This window comes from Fopius arisanus, unplaced genomic scaffold (assembly GCF_000806365.1).
Source record: "Fopius arisanus strain USDA-PBARC FA_bdor unplaced genomic scaffold, ASM80636v1 scaffold00088, whole genome shotgun sequence".
NCBI lineage: Eukaryota > Metazoa > Arthropoda > Insecta > Hymenoptera > Braconidae > Fopius > Fopius arisanus.
Window position 1 is genome coordinate 21,026 of NW_011887827.1, and position 15,072 is coordinate 36,097.

The following is a 15,072-nucleotide window of genomic DNA, read 5'->3' on the forward strand; positions in this document are numbered from 1 at the left end:
GGATCTGGTGGACGTTCCGGTGCGTGGGTGGATGGATCTGGTGGACGTTCCGGTGCGTGGGTGGATCTGGTGGACGTGCCGGTGCGTGGGTGGATGGATCTGGTGGACGTTCCGGTGCGTGGGTGGCGTGGGTGGTTGTATAAATGAGTTTGTGTATGCGTGTGAATGAGTTTATAATATGTTTATTTATTTATTTTTATATACAATACATTTAATTGGACACAATATGTTTATATACATAGATAAGTATAACAATACATCGGTAACCCATTTCGTTGCACTTGTTTAACCCCTCCTGAAAGGGTTGGACTTGGTCTTTCCCGAGAATTCGTTCAGGTGGAGGCATTGAGCTCCAGTGAGAGTTGTCAGAGTCCGTCTAATTAACGAAGCGTATCAGCATCTGCATAATACGCGACTGCGGGTTGTTCTTGTTGCATCCGCAGAGAGAGAGGGGATGGTAACATGGCCGAGGGGTGGTTTACTCCGGATGTTATCCACCCCCGACTGCTAAACAAGTCGTAGGTATTAACGACAGCCGTGATTTATTAATCTGCACCCGTACAACGATTTCCGGCTGAACAAGGCCTAATTGTTCATGTGGATTGCACAGATTTTCCACAGCTCCAGTTAATCACCGCTGTATCAAGGCGATCCCCAAAATCCCAGAGCACTCGTTTTGCTGTAAAAATAAATTAATTTTACAGCTCGTGTAATTAATCCGATAAACCAACTCCAAGTTGACTCATTATTATTCCTTCTACTTCATTATGCCTCAATTTACCAAGCGCATAATTCCAACATAAAAACAGAGTTTAGATTATGCGTCTCGTGGAGGCACAAGGGCGGAAATAATATGGAGCGAAGCGTTAATTTCGTTTGAGGGAGAGGTACAATATTTGAAATGAAAAAAGGAAAGGCCGCGGTACGAGGGGCGAGGGTGGAGAAAATAAGGACAAAATAATACATAAAAATGAGGTAAATGGAGGGACTTTGCCGGGGGTAGATAGTGTCACGGGTAGATGAGAGTATCCCAAGAATAACGGGTCAAGTTTTTCCGCGAAAATACTCGCGACTGAAGTCTCCGGCTTTTTAATGTCGCAAGTTCTCCTTTCACGGTATTATGTAATTTTTTTTAGCGTAATGGGAAATTGAGTCTGGTTGAAATAGCGAGCTGATTAATATTGCGTGATTTTTTCTGCGCGAGGGTAAAAAAAAATATTTCTTTCAAATATAAAATCCGAAACGAAAAATGAGACTCAGCAAAAAGTTAATAAAAAAATTCTATTGCATCTCTCGCATATTCAACTCCGACTAGTAAAAATATGTTATGAAGAAGAAGGAATAAAAATGAATTAAGCACTGGGAAAATATCTGTATAATTTTAAGTCAAAGACTTCTCACCTCAAGCCATTCCGTTTTTTTCTGGTACTCCGGGGAAGGGGTTGGAGAAATACTCGGAGGTAGTACAGCAACTCCTGTGCTCAGATCGTAGTTCAACGTCGTTAAACTTTTTCATCTCCTTCTCAAACTTTAAGCCGATGAAAGTTTTTCATTCATTTTGCGGAGTTCACGCTCGATAGTTATACCAGTGAATCGGCAAAACCATTGCCGTACTGCATAAATGCATTCACCCTCGGAAACTTCTGTCCTGCACCAGCGGAATCTTTCTCTGCCATTTTCCGCACTCAGCGCAATGCAAAAATCACAATCACCAAATAAATATTACATGTCATTAAAAATATGTAATTACATTTTTAATGATAAATAATTTTCTTTAGGAGAATTAAAGATATTTATGTGAGTCAATGGATTTTTGTTGAAGAATTTTATTTACCTTTATTTTTCGTTCCATTTTCCTCGGGGATTGGCAGCTGAGAAGAAACACGCGATAACGCGAGATCGATGGAGTTTTATATCACTCAAGGGGTAAAAAACCACGTTCTAAACGTTTTCAGTAATAACACAGTTACGAATAACCACTTGTGTATTTCATCCACGTACTTGTTCCAGGCATACTTTTTTCACTGCCCTGAAATTCTTTCTCCGTTGTTGAAGAGTAAAAACTCGATATACTCTACTCGATACGAGCGTGATTCAGTGGAAGAATTTCTCTCGTGTTTCCCATCCAGTCCATATTTCTCCTCTACTCCTCATCCCCTCGATGGTTTTCCAGCATTTGACGATTTTTCGTACTCTCTGCGTACCGTAAAAGAATGATTTTGCCGTAAATTTTAGCTGAGTGAATTTTCCATCAAATTTTATAACGCATTTGTGCTTTCAGGGGAAAAATACGATGTCTCCATATCAGATAATCTCCACGTTGATGCATACAAAGTGCACATGAATCTTACCATTAAAGAAATTGCACCGGATGACTACGGCTTTTACAAATGTATATCCAAGAATTCACTCGGCACCACAGACGGAAGTATCAAATTATACAGTGAGTAATTATGTAAATGCATAATGACTGCAATTAGGAGAAGTTGATCCCATCGTGTATATGTATCCGAGTCGAAGGCAGCCAGATAAATTTTTCACAGGAAATCGTCTTCTCTAAAGAAGATCGAGAGCTGCAGAAAATATTTTCATCTAAATTTCGATATCTCTCTTAGGTCTAGAGATCTTCAGCCGAATCAAATTGTTATCTTCCAGCTCTCCACTGGTGAATGATATTTCCAGCGATTGAATTTTCCCTTTGATAAATTTCTTTCATTCCATCGAGAGGACGTAATGAAATTTCTCGAAATAAAATCCATTCGTTTCCACTCGCCCGGTGTCAATGGAGATATAAAAAATAATGTCCTCTGAGGTGTGGGAGGTGAGTGCTGGGTTCGTCATTTCTTCTTCAGGAACAATAACACCGATGCACAACAATTCCGGGATATATGAAAATAAAAGCTCATGGAACAGAAGAATAATAAAAACAACTCCTACATTGCACATACGCCAGTAAATGGGCCAGGTTTTTCCTTGGAGCATGAATGCATTGTACATTGATCCTGGAGAAATTCATCGCTGAAGATTCACGGTTGTCATCTCGTCGCATAAATCCTCACTAATTTCTCAAAGTTTAGTGCCTCCGACTAATTCTGAGGTAGCAACAGCTGGTTCGTACCGTAATGGTTGTACTCAGCTGTTACGACGCAAATATTCCTGTCTCGTTTGTCTTTTACCACCGATACACTGTGTCATATCCTCTTTATGTCTCCTCATATTTCCATTTATTCGGTACGAAAAAAAAATAAATGTTTCGTCGTAAGAATGAATTTTTTCATGAACGTTCTTTGATATTTTTTTAAGTTGCAATTTTTGCACAAAATAAGAAGAAATCGTGAAATTGATGGCGAATTAATTCGCTAGTATAAACTTTTTCGTGGGAATTCCGACAATTAGAATTTGGTAGATGTAATTAGGCCTTTTTTTCTCCACTTTTTGTGCACTAATTAAAATCGGCTTAAACCGTTTGCACAGTCCTGTCTTTCTTGCTGAATGTTCTCCCAAGTTTTTTTCCCATCGACGCCACTATCTTCTGAATAATTCGCTATTTAGTCCATTCCCGATATAGAACTTTAACAAGACAAGTTCTTGGCCTTCGGATGGAATGGGATTTCAAGCAACACAATTTCTCACTCTGAATTTTGCGTTGTCAAACAGACGAGTAACAAGTTTCAGTTGTCTATCGAATTCACCGCGTCCTGCACTCACTTTTCCTGAAGTTTCACAAAACCGATGAATTGAGGCGAGTCCCGACGTAAATTCGCTATTAACTGTTTGATGTTGAGGGATAGACTATTTTGAAGATTAGTTAGAGAAATTCTCTCGAGAAATACATTAAATTCCTGTCTTTGTTCCTTCAATTATAGATAGCCCTGTAATTATTTAAATTATTTGAATTGTAAGGGATCGATCGACCAACCACTACACCGACCACCACAACGACTACCACAACACCTCTATCTACCGTAACAGGTGAATAAATTATTAAATTATAATTCAATCGTAATCAATAATACTTCTTTACGCAGTGGATAATAAAACAAAGGCTCGACCAAAACCGCCTCCGACGATCGCCACGAATTTTAATGAGATCATCGATACATCCAAATCTGTAGCCAATGAAAAACGAGGTAAATTATTACAATAGTAGAGATAGAGATAATTTTAATTGTTAATATTTCGATTATGATTCATTCAACTTCTCAATTACATGCGGAAATTGTTAATTGATGAAGTTATAAATTATTGAAATTAAATATTCAATTATTCGCGAGCAGCGCGTTTAATTATAATCTAGAGATGAAAGCTTGTAATAGAAGTGAGTACCACCGGAAAATCTAAATTCGCTGTGCACAAACTTTGTGGAACTAAATTTCGGATGTATTCCTAAAACTTTTGTTCGCAGAGTAGAGGACGTGATTTACAGAGCTATATTTTTTTCCCCCTTTTTTTTATCCATTGGATTTAATTATGATTAATTGTCTTCAGGTGCGCAATTGGTGGAGGGGCCTAATACGAATGCAAAGACAGGAAGGAAAATAAATGACGCGGGAATACAGCCCGATAAAACAGCGCAATCAATGTCATCGAGAAATTCCGCAATTTTGTCATTCATGTCTTCGAATGTTCTTGTATTCGTTATAATATTTATAGCAATGTTATGGTGATTACTGGTATGGAAATAGAAATGAAAATTATTTAGATTCGTTCAGGAGTTATGAGAAATGTAGAAATAAAGTCTTGACATTTTTTTTCGCCTGTGAAAACGTTTCGATTGGGTTTTTATCGAAAGAAAATCTCAAAATGTCAATTTATTTCTGCACGCTTGAATTAATATCAGAGTTGAATCGGGGAACAATAATTACGAATTGTGAGAACAACTCATGAATTAAGAATAAAAAATTGAAAGTCCATTACTTGCACGATAATGCGTTGACAATTTTTCAGATTTTATAAGAATTATGATTGTTTTGTTAATTTTTCAATGTTGATTATTCATGATGTTAATTTTCCAAATTTTATGATTCTCTTGTGATTTCTCTGATGTTTGATATAAATGGATAATTAAAATTTTTTGAGACGAACGAGATGAACGACAAAATTGAAAAAATCTCGATAAATAAAAAAAAAATATTTGTTGCAATAAAAAAACGAAAGTAGTTTGTACATTCCTCTCAATCAATGTGCTAACAATCCTCTGTAAATATTATAAAAAATCAAATTGGAGAATTAATTATACTCCAATTGATAAATCAATTTGTAAATACGGAAATCATCGGTAAAATAATTAATAACCATTAATGATGTTTATGGCAACCTTCACACTCCCACGTGAATAAACTGTAAATATTAATCGTACGTTCTAATCACTTGCCTGTCATTAGTTGGAGCAATGAGTGTGTCGATTCTGTAAATAATTAAATGGAAATAATATTATGAGATCAATCAATGATAATTGAATAATTGTGTTGATACTTTTAGTTATTCGAGATTTAAGGCTTCGAATTTTAACGATAAACTGAAAAAAAAACACCAAACTTGTTTCATCACTCAAATGATTAATTAAATTAATCAAATTGGCTTTCAATGTTCGCACAAAGTGACGAAAAAAGCCGTGTAAATATTTGGCTAAAACAACTGCACTCACTTTGTACAATTAATTAAAATTCCTGAAGTGGAGTTCATTGAGTAATTGATTTTATTTGTCACGAAAAGTCAGTGAATTTTCCCCTCAATCAAAAACATCAACGAGTTAGTTCGAAAATAATTATTACATTTTGTTTCAATAAATATCAATTCATCTTTCTGTTGCGGCCAATAATGGAGAAGAATTAGAATTAATTAGCAACATTTATGTAGCAAGATTGTAGAGGAATTCACTAGACTCAATAAATACCAGCGTTTTTAATTTGAGAGAAATGCAAATTAAAATAAGGACAACTTGTGAACTACTTTAAAGATCGACGATGTGTGTTGTACATATAAAAAAATTATAAATACATGTTTATTTATTGTAATGTATAAATAATAAGACTTTATGTACGAAACCATGTCCACGCTCTTCCCAAATGATTTTCATTCAATTTTCTTCGAACAATTCAATTATCATTTTTTGTTGTTGGGCTTTTAAATTCATTTCGAAGCAATTAGCAGGCAGATATATTGTCTTTATTTTTTGAACTTGTTTTTAATCACTCAAATTCCCTCACAGAATCATTTCAGGCATTTACACACAATATATCAATTAATCATCAGCAAATAACGTGTCAACAATGAGAATGTTTAATTGTTTGCACAACAAGTGATTTGATCATGAAAAAACATAATATATTTCCCCTCCAGATTATGAATAATATCTCTGCATCTGAGGGCAATAGCAAATTTTTTCTCAAGACCTTTTAAGTAGGTCTCACGTCAAATTGCAAAAGAGTTCCTCAGAAAAATTTCACTATCTGCCTCAGATTCAGAGGTATTCCATGAAAATATCCACAACCACCTCTTCGATTAAAAAAAATTGAATTCATTATTCTGTTTACCTCAGGTGAATGAAGAAAAAATAATGAATTTTGGTTCCAATATACATATTTTTATTTACAACTTACCGTCTGCCTGTTGTACAAATATAATAGTGTATCCGTATGAATTTTAATCATACAATTATCAATAATCTCTCGCACATAAGCAAAATCGTGGTCATACGTCTTTGAGTTTACCCACAACCGATATATACCGACCGAGCAACCCTCACTATAATTTCTCAGGGAAATTCAATAAATTTCGTGATCGTTTTGGTTGTGTCGGTAAATAAAACGAGGAAAGCCCCCGTGTCTCTACACATTGAAAATTAATGGGCTTTTCTAAACATTAGATAAATGATATCTAAAAAAAAGCGTAGTAGCACATTAAAATGGTTCCTACAATCAGCATCACATTCATGGGCTCATTGTCCCCCAATTTTCGTAAAATAAAAAATTCCTTTGACACTTTCTCCTGTCGTCGCGAGTTATCGAAATAAATAGATAATTAACCATAATATTAATCACTCGGATACGAAATGAAAAAAAGGGGAAAATATGTCAAGCAAAAGTGACGACTTTTATCGTGGAATGTACCCTCGAATCTACATTTTTACAAAGCGCATTTGCTCCCATCCATCCACTCATCGCACTGAATGACTCGACACAAGGGGATTAAAAAATAAATACACTAACCATTGAGAATCATTACCATCCCAAATTTGTCAGGGAGTTGAGGACAATTGAATTTTTTTCTATCTTCCATCTTTTGTTGTATCAAGCAGATGCAGTAAAATACCCCTGAGACACGCCTAGTCAAGGATCTTAATCTGTTCAACCCCTCAAAATTCATTGCTCTCCCCTCGTCCTACAATTTTCGATAATTTACGCATGACCGATCGCTTTATTCATCGATTTGTCTAGTGGTACTCCATGGCAAATTCATTCTCAAGTCGGTCAGTTTAACTGTGCTATTAAAATAAATCCATTGAACCATCTGAGCCCATTAATTTATCGTCTATATTGTTATAAAATAAGAGGTATTTTGCGACATCGATTCACTCGCACACAGACGACACCTAAATTTGTTTCGTTTCTCATATACTTCTACTGTACATTAATTAATTATTCAGAGGCCATTTGCACGGTTTTTTTCTGAGTAGTTATTTAATTTCGTTGGGGCTCAACTCAGCCCACGAGAAGTGGCAAAAATCTACGAGTTTAGCGTGATATCGAGCAATTTAATAGACTGGAAACTATTTTACACTGAGAGGAAAATTATTTTTTACCAAAATATTATTTACATGTCGCAGGAAACGAGTGCAGTCTATCGTAGATTATTTCCCAATGATTCAAAAATTTTTCCATAAAAAATTTGAATACGATGGAAATTTATTTTTCGGCTTTATTTCGCTGAAAATTCAATTAGTATTCGGATGATTCAATAGATTGTTCACATCTTATAGCCCGGAGGTATTAGACTTCGAAAATCGAAAGATGCTCTTTTCTACTACAAGAATCAGTATTTTTCAGGGTTTTTACGAATCAATAATTAACTGCGATCTAGACGGCTGTTTATGGCATGGCTCGAGGGATTTAATTTCTCGTGAATTATTATTGAAGTATTGAGAATCGATTTAAAGATGAAATTCAACAGATTTAAGGCACCAATTAATATTCATCCCATTGGAAAAACTCGTGCAAATGTCTCAACTCGAATTTCCCCCTTTCCCCTAAATTTTTATATAGAATTTCACATTTTTGCGCGCACTGAATTTGACGTATGTCTTATTTACACGTTTCGAGTATCGTAGCACATCTTAAAGCTTTCATAAAACGATATTACTCGGAAATTATAATTTCCACTCAACTCCCTGTTATTTTCCCAGTATTCCTCATCTCACAAATAAAGTCTATTCACTTTTGAAAGAAATGTGTCAACAATTAACCCGTTATATTTCTACAAGGAATTATTCAATGTAGTGGACAGATTTCCCAAGGGGAAACTGTCCCGAGGTCTCAAAATTATTGGTGTCTTTCTGAATTAATTGTCATTATCAATTATCAATGAATTATTCAAAATATAAAGATTAACAACTCGACTTGATCGATGAATATCTCCGCACCTAAGAGCGATAGCAAAATTTTCATTAAAATCTTTTTTACGGCTCTTCTTCGGCCCTAGAAATTGAGTAATGACGAAAAATTCGCTATCTCTTTCAGATTAAGAGATATTCGAGGAAATTTGGAGATGTTATCATTTACCTGTGAATATGTGAGGCGTACGTGTGGTGAACTGTTGATGTGTGAAATGTATTATCGTGTCTTTGAAATGAGCCGTTTGTTGATATCTCTGGGTGAATCACAATGAATTCCCTTGTACTTGGCAGTGAAAATAGAGTGGAATTGAATCGACAGACAGTCCCTCAAAAAGTATTGATTTGTTTTATAAACATCGTTGGAGGCAGTCGCACAATCGGTGGATCTGAAGGAACGAGGAATGAACTTGGTTTATCCACTCAGGCAGGATGAAGTGCCTGGAGCTGGAGATGGTGATGAAAGCTGAGGACCGATGCAATTGCTACAATTGCCAGACTAGCACTGCACTTTGCCGCTGACGCACCAGAATCCTCGTAATCTTCGCTGTCATTGCTGTTATCCTTTCGCCCCCGTAGTTTCAAGTCTGGAAAACAAAGTTTAATGGCCATGACTAGTCAATTTTATTATTCACTATCCAGATATCTCAGGTTAAATGGACAGAATCACTCGAGTTGATTGCCACATCATCTCCTCAGAGAACAATTTACCCATCGTCTTGTGAAATCAATAAAAAAAATTGTTCTTTACGCATCTACTCTCTAAATTTTATTTAATAATAATAATAATAATACGAGGGTAAAAAAATGTTACAAGTCGAGATATTCCGATATCAATAAATTATTTTTAAAAATATTGCAAATGAAAGGGTGATTTTAAAAGGGTTAGAGGTAAAGGGTGGCAAAATATTGTATTTTAAAATATAATCAGATAAATGTGAATCATTGAGGTAAACCAGAGGCGCAGTAATGGGAAAGTTAATTTTTGAATGGAAAGTCTGAGTCCATACCATAAAATATGCAAATGAATAATACCGAGAGATCAACTCTGGTGAAGTCATAAACTTAATACTCTTTTATAATACTCAGGCATAATTCTAAAATATCGTACCTTGTTCTTTTAGCATATTCTGATTACCCTCCAGTAAGTTGTTGGGATTTTTCCTCAGTTTTCCTGGAATATTTACGATGGATTAAACTTTTCATATCCGTGGAAATGTGTAAATGCCAAAAATGGAGATCGGGCTATTCCTCGGTTTTTATTATCGAGAAAAATTGATGATGGCGTGGATTTGGCTTCAAATTCAGTGTTTAAATGTCATTTGATATAACTTGAGTGGTACAACGTGAAAACGACGGAGAAAAAACCCTCGTAGCACTGACATATCCCGATAAAAGCAGTATCATAAATTTATGTATGACTAAACGGCCCATTGAACTCCTGACATTCTCCAGAATTTTAAACCGCCTGCATTTATCCCCATCTTAACCCAAATGTCAGATTATTAATGGAAAGACTTCACTTCGACGTTCATACCGGGGAATAATTCAAATGTCTCAAGACTGATTATCCGATTAAAATCGGTTATAATTATAATTAGAAGATATTCTGACTTTCCATACACAAAAGATAATCATTGTCTGACAATTCGAATGAATAAAATTCCAGCACTAAATAAAAAAGTCACCCAGTAATTTCCACTTTTTTAACGGACTCCGTATCGCGTTGTTAACATCCCACTTTTCCCACAAAAAAAATAAAAGTTCAACAGCTGCGGATAGGGCCAATCGATTAGTCATAAAACAGAGTGGTTTAGGTGGTGAAAGTTTTCCGGATTCCTCCGGGCTCGTTTGAGATTAGCCATTAAAGTACCGAGAAGAAAGAGCTACACCGAGATTGAGCATGGAATGAACTTAAAAAAGTATCCCTTGTATTAACTACCAACAAGCCTTATCAACTCCAATGCTGTTCTTTCTCATTACTAAATTTCCCCGACACTCCACAATTCAGAGAGAGAGAGAGAGAAAAAAAAATAGCCAATAATGCCCTCATTTTTCCCCATTAATATCTGCTTCACCAGTGAATTATTTAATTTGATTATTATTTTTGAAATTGTATTGATTTGATCTCCACATTCGAGATGATTTTTCTGACAAAAAAAAATTTGCTCCGAGTGGCCCTCGAGTAAAATTCCCAGAATTTCCCTGAGAAAGCGCAAATTGAAGATTTGAAGGCTCGATGCCATGGTCTACTCGAATACGTCCAGAGAGCAATTCGTAATTTACCTTGTCCCTTTGTAAAGTACACAGTATGCTTCGACAAAGCTTAAAACCCCTCTAGCCCCCACTATCACACGTGGCAGGAATAATGCATGTCTCATTCCGCTCGGATTCCCAGTGACAAATTCGAAATGCTCGTCTCCCTCAATTCGCAATTCTCCGAGTTGTCGATGCCTATCGACCCTACTTGCACTTCTCTCAGAGCCTTTCACATATTCACTCACGTCAATTTACAATCACATCTATCTATTTCTGTTCCAACGGACACCGACACGCGTCGATCCGGAACTCCGATACTGCATCCGATAGCGCATTATCATAGTTTGGACATATCTCTGAATGCCATGAGCTGTCCGGACACGATCTATAATACGAGTACTGGAGGACAGTTATCAAATTTCACCAAATTTTCAATTCACCAAATAATCAAATGATTTTCTAGAGTCACGAATGAAAGCCCTTGCAATATGGAGAATAGAAATTTATTTACAGAGAAATACTCCTGAGATTTCTCATCCGTCCTGTAAAATTTTCTTCGTATCTCAACTTCGTAAGTAATGAAATAGGGGATTAATTAACGACAAGAGATCCACCAATTTGACTCGAGCATTAAACCGATGAAACGGGATTAGCCAACTTCCGACTGAGTTATCTCTAAATCCAGAACCGAAAATTCATCGTGGAAAACTTCAGTGGAGTTATTCCATGCAATTAATACCTTATTTTTACCTAAAAAAAAATAATCAAGTCGCCCCATCGGTCAATTCAAATTCTAGCGATTAGTATAATTACTGATATAAAAAGCGCATCGCAGTCCGATGAAATTATAAATAATACTCCTAATGAATTTTTGCAATGAGAAAAAAGTGGAAATTGTCTGGGTCACAGAAAAATCTATTTTTCTTAAGGTATCTTGCGGTATTACTGGAATTCCTCGTCCAATGAACCTGAGATTTAATCGTGTCACATAGATATTCACCAATCGCCTCTAGAGGTCGAAAGCGCGAGTTTTCCAGTAAAGATTAATAGCCGTCACCCCAGGAATTTCGTCCGGCGTTAATAATTTCGTTGGATATATGTTTTCAGAAGGGGATTGGGGAATACCTATGTACCCGGGAAACATTGAGAGCCTGCATGAATGCTTTTTACTAAAATTCCCAGCCGCAATCGCCGGAAATACGAATACATCATCGGATAAAAATAATACGAAAAAAAAAATTGCACATTGTTCTCATTTGTTTCATTTGTTTCAACGGTTTTTCAACTAGTCAATGTCTATAAATCAAACGGAATTCGTTGGGCTTTCTCGGGAACAATGAGTGAGCTTTGACGTAATTAATGCGTTGAAATATTCCATTGAATGTCACAATGTTTTTGGGAAGTAGACATTTTTTACGAGTTTTTAGAGAGAGTTAGAAACGGAAAAAAAACCGAATATTGGGGACGCAATTTGGAATAAAAATGGAAAAATATGAAAGGGATATAAATTTGTTATTTAATTAATTATTAATTATTATCTGCGAACTGAGTGATACTTTTTGAGAAAAAATTCCTCTATTCATATCAATAATTGAATATTTTTGCTACTGACGAGTGGTCGTAAATGGAACGAGAAGTTTGAGAAATAATTGGTGGAGTTGAAAGAGCTTTTGAAATTTGGATACGGTTTTATGAAGTAAAAATCGCCCTATCCCTACAATTAGTCCCTATAATTTCTATATCTATCACAAATGCGATAAATTCCCTTGACATTCAAAGAGTTCAAAGGCTCGAAGAGAAAATACCAAGCAATATGAAACGGAAAATATTAAATTTCAAATTGAATTCCAACTTCTACTTCAACTTATCCTCTTTGAATATTTAATTAAACCTTCTATTTTCCATAAATCTTTACATGATATAAAAAAAATTATTTCGCTTCAAGCATCCTCTTAAAAATTCTATATGCTCTCTAAAATTCGTATTTCAATACCCAGAAATTGAAAGAGCGCGGGACAAACAATCTGTTAAAGACACTCACAACCGAAAAACAAAACTCAAAAAAAAATGAAAATACCGAGAGAAAGAGTAGTTCATAAAACGCTGATGGAGCCCTTGCATTATCAAAGAAATATTTCGTCCATGTCAAATATACTTCATAGCTTAACTCAAATCGGATTACGAGGGATTTGCTTATTCATAAAGTTGAATTCACCATTGAGCGGTTAAAACGTTTGTGGCCTCCTTTGATCTATCCGAAAGAACTATCCGTTGATACCTCAACCGCGTTTGATATTCTTTCAATACACTCAACTGCATTAACAATTTATCATGTATAAACACTACTCTGAATTCAACTTTCCGAATGTTCGTTGTCATGGGCATTCGTAACCCCCAGGCCAGTGTAAATTCGTTGATTCGTACTGCTAATTACGCGGACGGCTAATGAGTAAAGGACAAACGGACAAAATACGCGTGGACAAATGGAATTTTTTTTTTTCGCGATAATTCCGATCAGCTGAGGCCTGTGGTAAATATTTTGACAGACAGCTTTAACGCTGACGCGCACATAATAATTTGTTGACTCACGTTCGAATTTAATCATTAACAAATATGAAAATTAAAAGAACTATTTAACGCGAATGTCAGCCGCTTGTGGAGTAATTTGGAGAAATCGAATGGTGAAGTGGAGAAAAAAAAATAAAACTGCTGATTGGACTTTTCTCCGGGGAATCAATGACTCAATTCCAGTGAAATCGTAATTGCTAATTAGCAATGATACCCGCGAGCGGTTCTAATTAATCACCGAGCCGTTACAGCTCATTCGCGTTGGCCTATTGTCTTGGAATAATTAATTCTTCGGATAGCAAAGGGCAACAGAATGATGATCCACTCGACTCAATTGCACTCGTATCAACCGAAAACTCTTTCATGTATTGCTACTCTCGTGTTATAGCCATTTCTTTCCCGGAAAAAATCCAGTTTTCGCTGAGTGGATTCAGAATAGCATCGATTTTTTTTTTATTGACTATTCAATCGCGATTGCTCGGGGCCACTTCGGGGCTCGTATTTTCGTTAGCTTGTTAATTTCTGGCTTTCGCGATAGAGAAAAGAGTTGATTGAAGCCCACGTGGAATTATTCTCAATAACTCTGATTGGACTTAATTACGAGAATTATTCTCTTCATGCTGAACGAGAAAATAATAATAATCTTACCTTTTTGTCTGGGATTATCACTGGTTTCGTACACTGGATTCTCATTTTCTGAAAAACAAATGGAGAAATATGATTGTAGAAGTACTGATTGGATTTTTATGTGTAATCGATGGGTAATTAAAGTTTGAGATATTTACCGTAGAGGGAAATTGTGCCATCGGTGTCACCGAGTGAATTTCTTGACACGCACTTGTACGCACCAAAATCAGATTTATCCACTGAGCGAATTGTTAGATTCATGTGAACTACGTAGCCATCCTCGACGAAGGTTGGCTCGTACCTGCCGTCTGAAATTTGAATATCCTTCTTACAACCTTCTACAGAAGTTATTTTCAATTTGAGAATGTAGAACGGCGGAATAATGTCATCACGTTCTCTCAAATTCCAGAACATCGACGCGAATCTCAAGCAGAATTTTAATTCCATTAACAAAAATCCGATTATTGAAATATTCGATGTTATAGATGATTTCCAATTTAATTGATAATAATTGAGTTCAATTTTTAAATAAAGAAATCTCAAATGTTTGATGGGGTAATATCCTTGATAAACTATTTTTAATTTTCAGAGAGAGAATTATAATTGAATTAATGAGACTAATTGAAAATAGAACACTCTCTCCAAACTCAATTACATCGGGAATCACTCAAAACTGATTAATCATAAATGCGAGGACTTCCCCCCCACCTAAAAATCGTGAAACTCTATATAGTAACTCAGTAACTCCTTAAAAATTGAATGACAATAATGAAATCTGGATTTCTCTGTCCAAAGAGAGCACGTCCTCACTTCCACCTCCGCATACAAATTGTCTGAACGTCCTCCCAAGAACCGTTAGTTAATAAACTAACACAAGAATTACAAAACGAAGTTACAATTGAAATCGAATTGCCGAAAAAAATGCACAAATGACACTGGCCTTCGAAAATTCCTTTCCTAAGAGCTTTGACATCACAATAGTTCAATCACGTTAGATGATAGCTCCA

The 15,072-nt window shown here is 35.8% G+C and overlaps 2 protein-coding genes across 3 annotated transcripts in view; one reads left to right on the forward strand and one right to left on the reverse strand.

The window, feature by feature from the left end:
- LOC105270442 (protein CEPU-1) overlaps nt 1-6,017 on the forward strand; it is a 16,375-nt gene extending 10,358 nt beyond the window's left edge. The window contains exons 6-9 of the mRNA XM_011311364.1: nt 2,282-2,443; nt 3,904-3,972; nt 4,029-4,130; nt 4,489-6,017. Coding sequence (XP_011309666.1) covers nt 2,282-2,443; nt 3,904-3,972; nt 4,029-4,130; nt 4,489-4,667 — 512 coding nt within the window. The 3' untranslated portion in view covers nt 4,668-6,017. The remainder of the gene's footprint in view (nt 1-2,281; nt 2,444-3,903; nt 3,973-4,028; nt 4,131-4,488) is intronic.
- A 775-nt stretch (nt 6,018-6,792) lies between these two features.
- Nucleotides 6,793-15,072, reverse strand: part of LOC105270443 (opioid-binding protein/cell adhesion molecule homolog) — a 76,070-nt gene continuing 67,790 nt past the window's right edge. For both annotated transcript variants that reach the window (XM_011311366.1, XM_011311365.1), the window contains 4 exons: nt 14,224-14,373; nt 14,087-14,134; nt 9,723-9,785; nt 6,793-9,198 (listed from right to left, as the gene is read on the reverse strand). In XM_011311366.1, the coding sequence (XP_011309668.1) occupies nt 9,035-9,198; nt 9,723-9,785; nt 14,087-14,134; nt 14,224-14,373 (425 nt within the window). In that variant the 3' untranslated portion in view covers nt 6,793-9,034. The remainder of the gene's footprint in view (nt 9,199-9,722; nt 9,786-14,086; nt 14,135-14,223; nt 14,374-15,072) is intronic.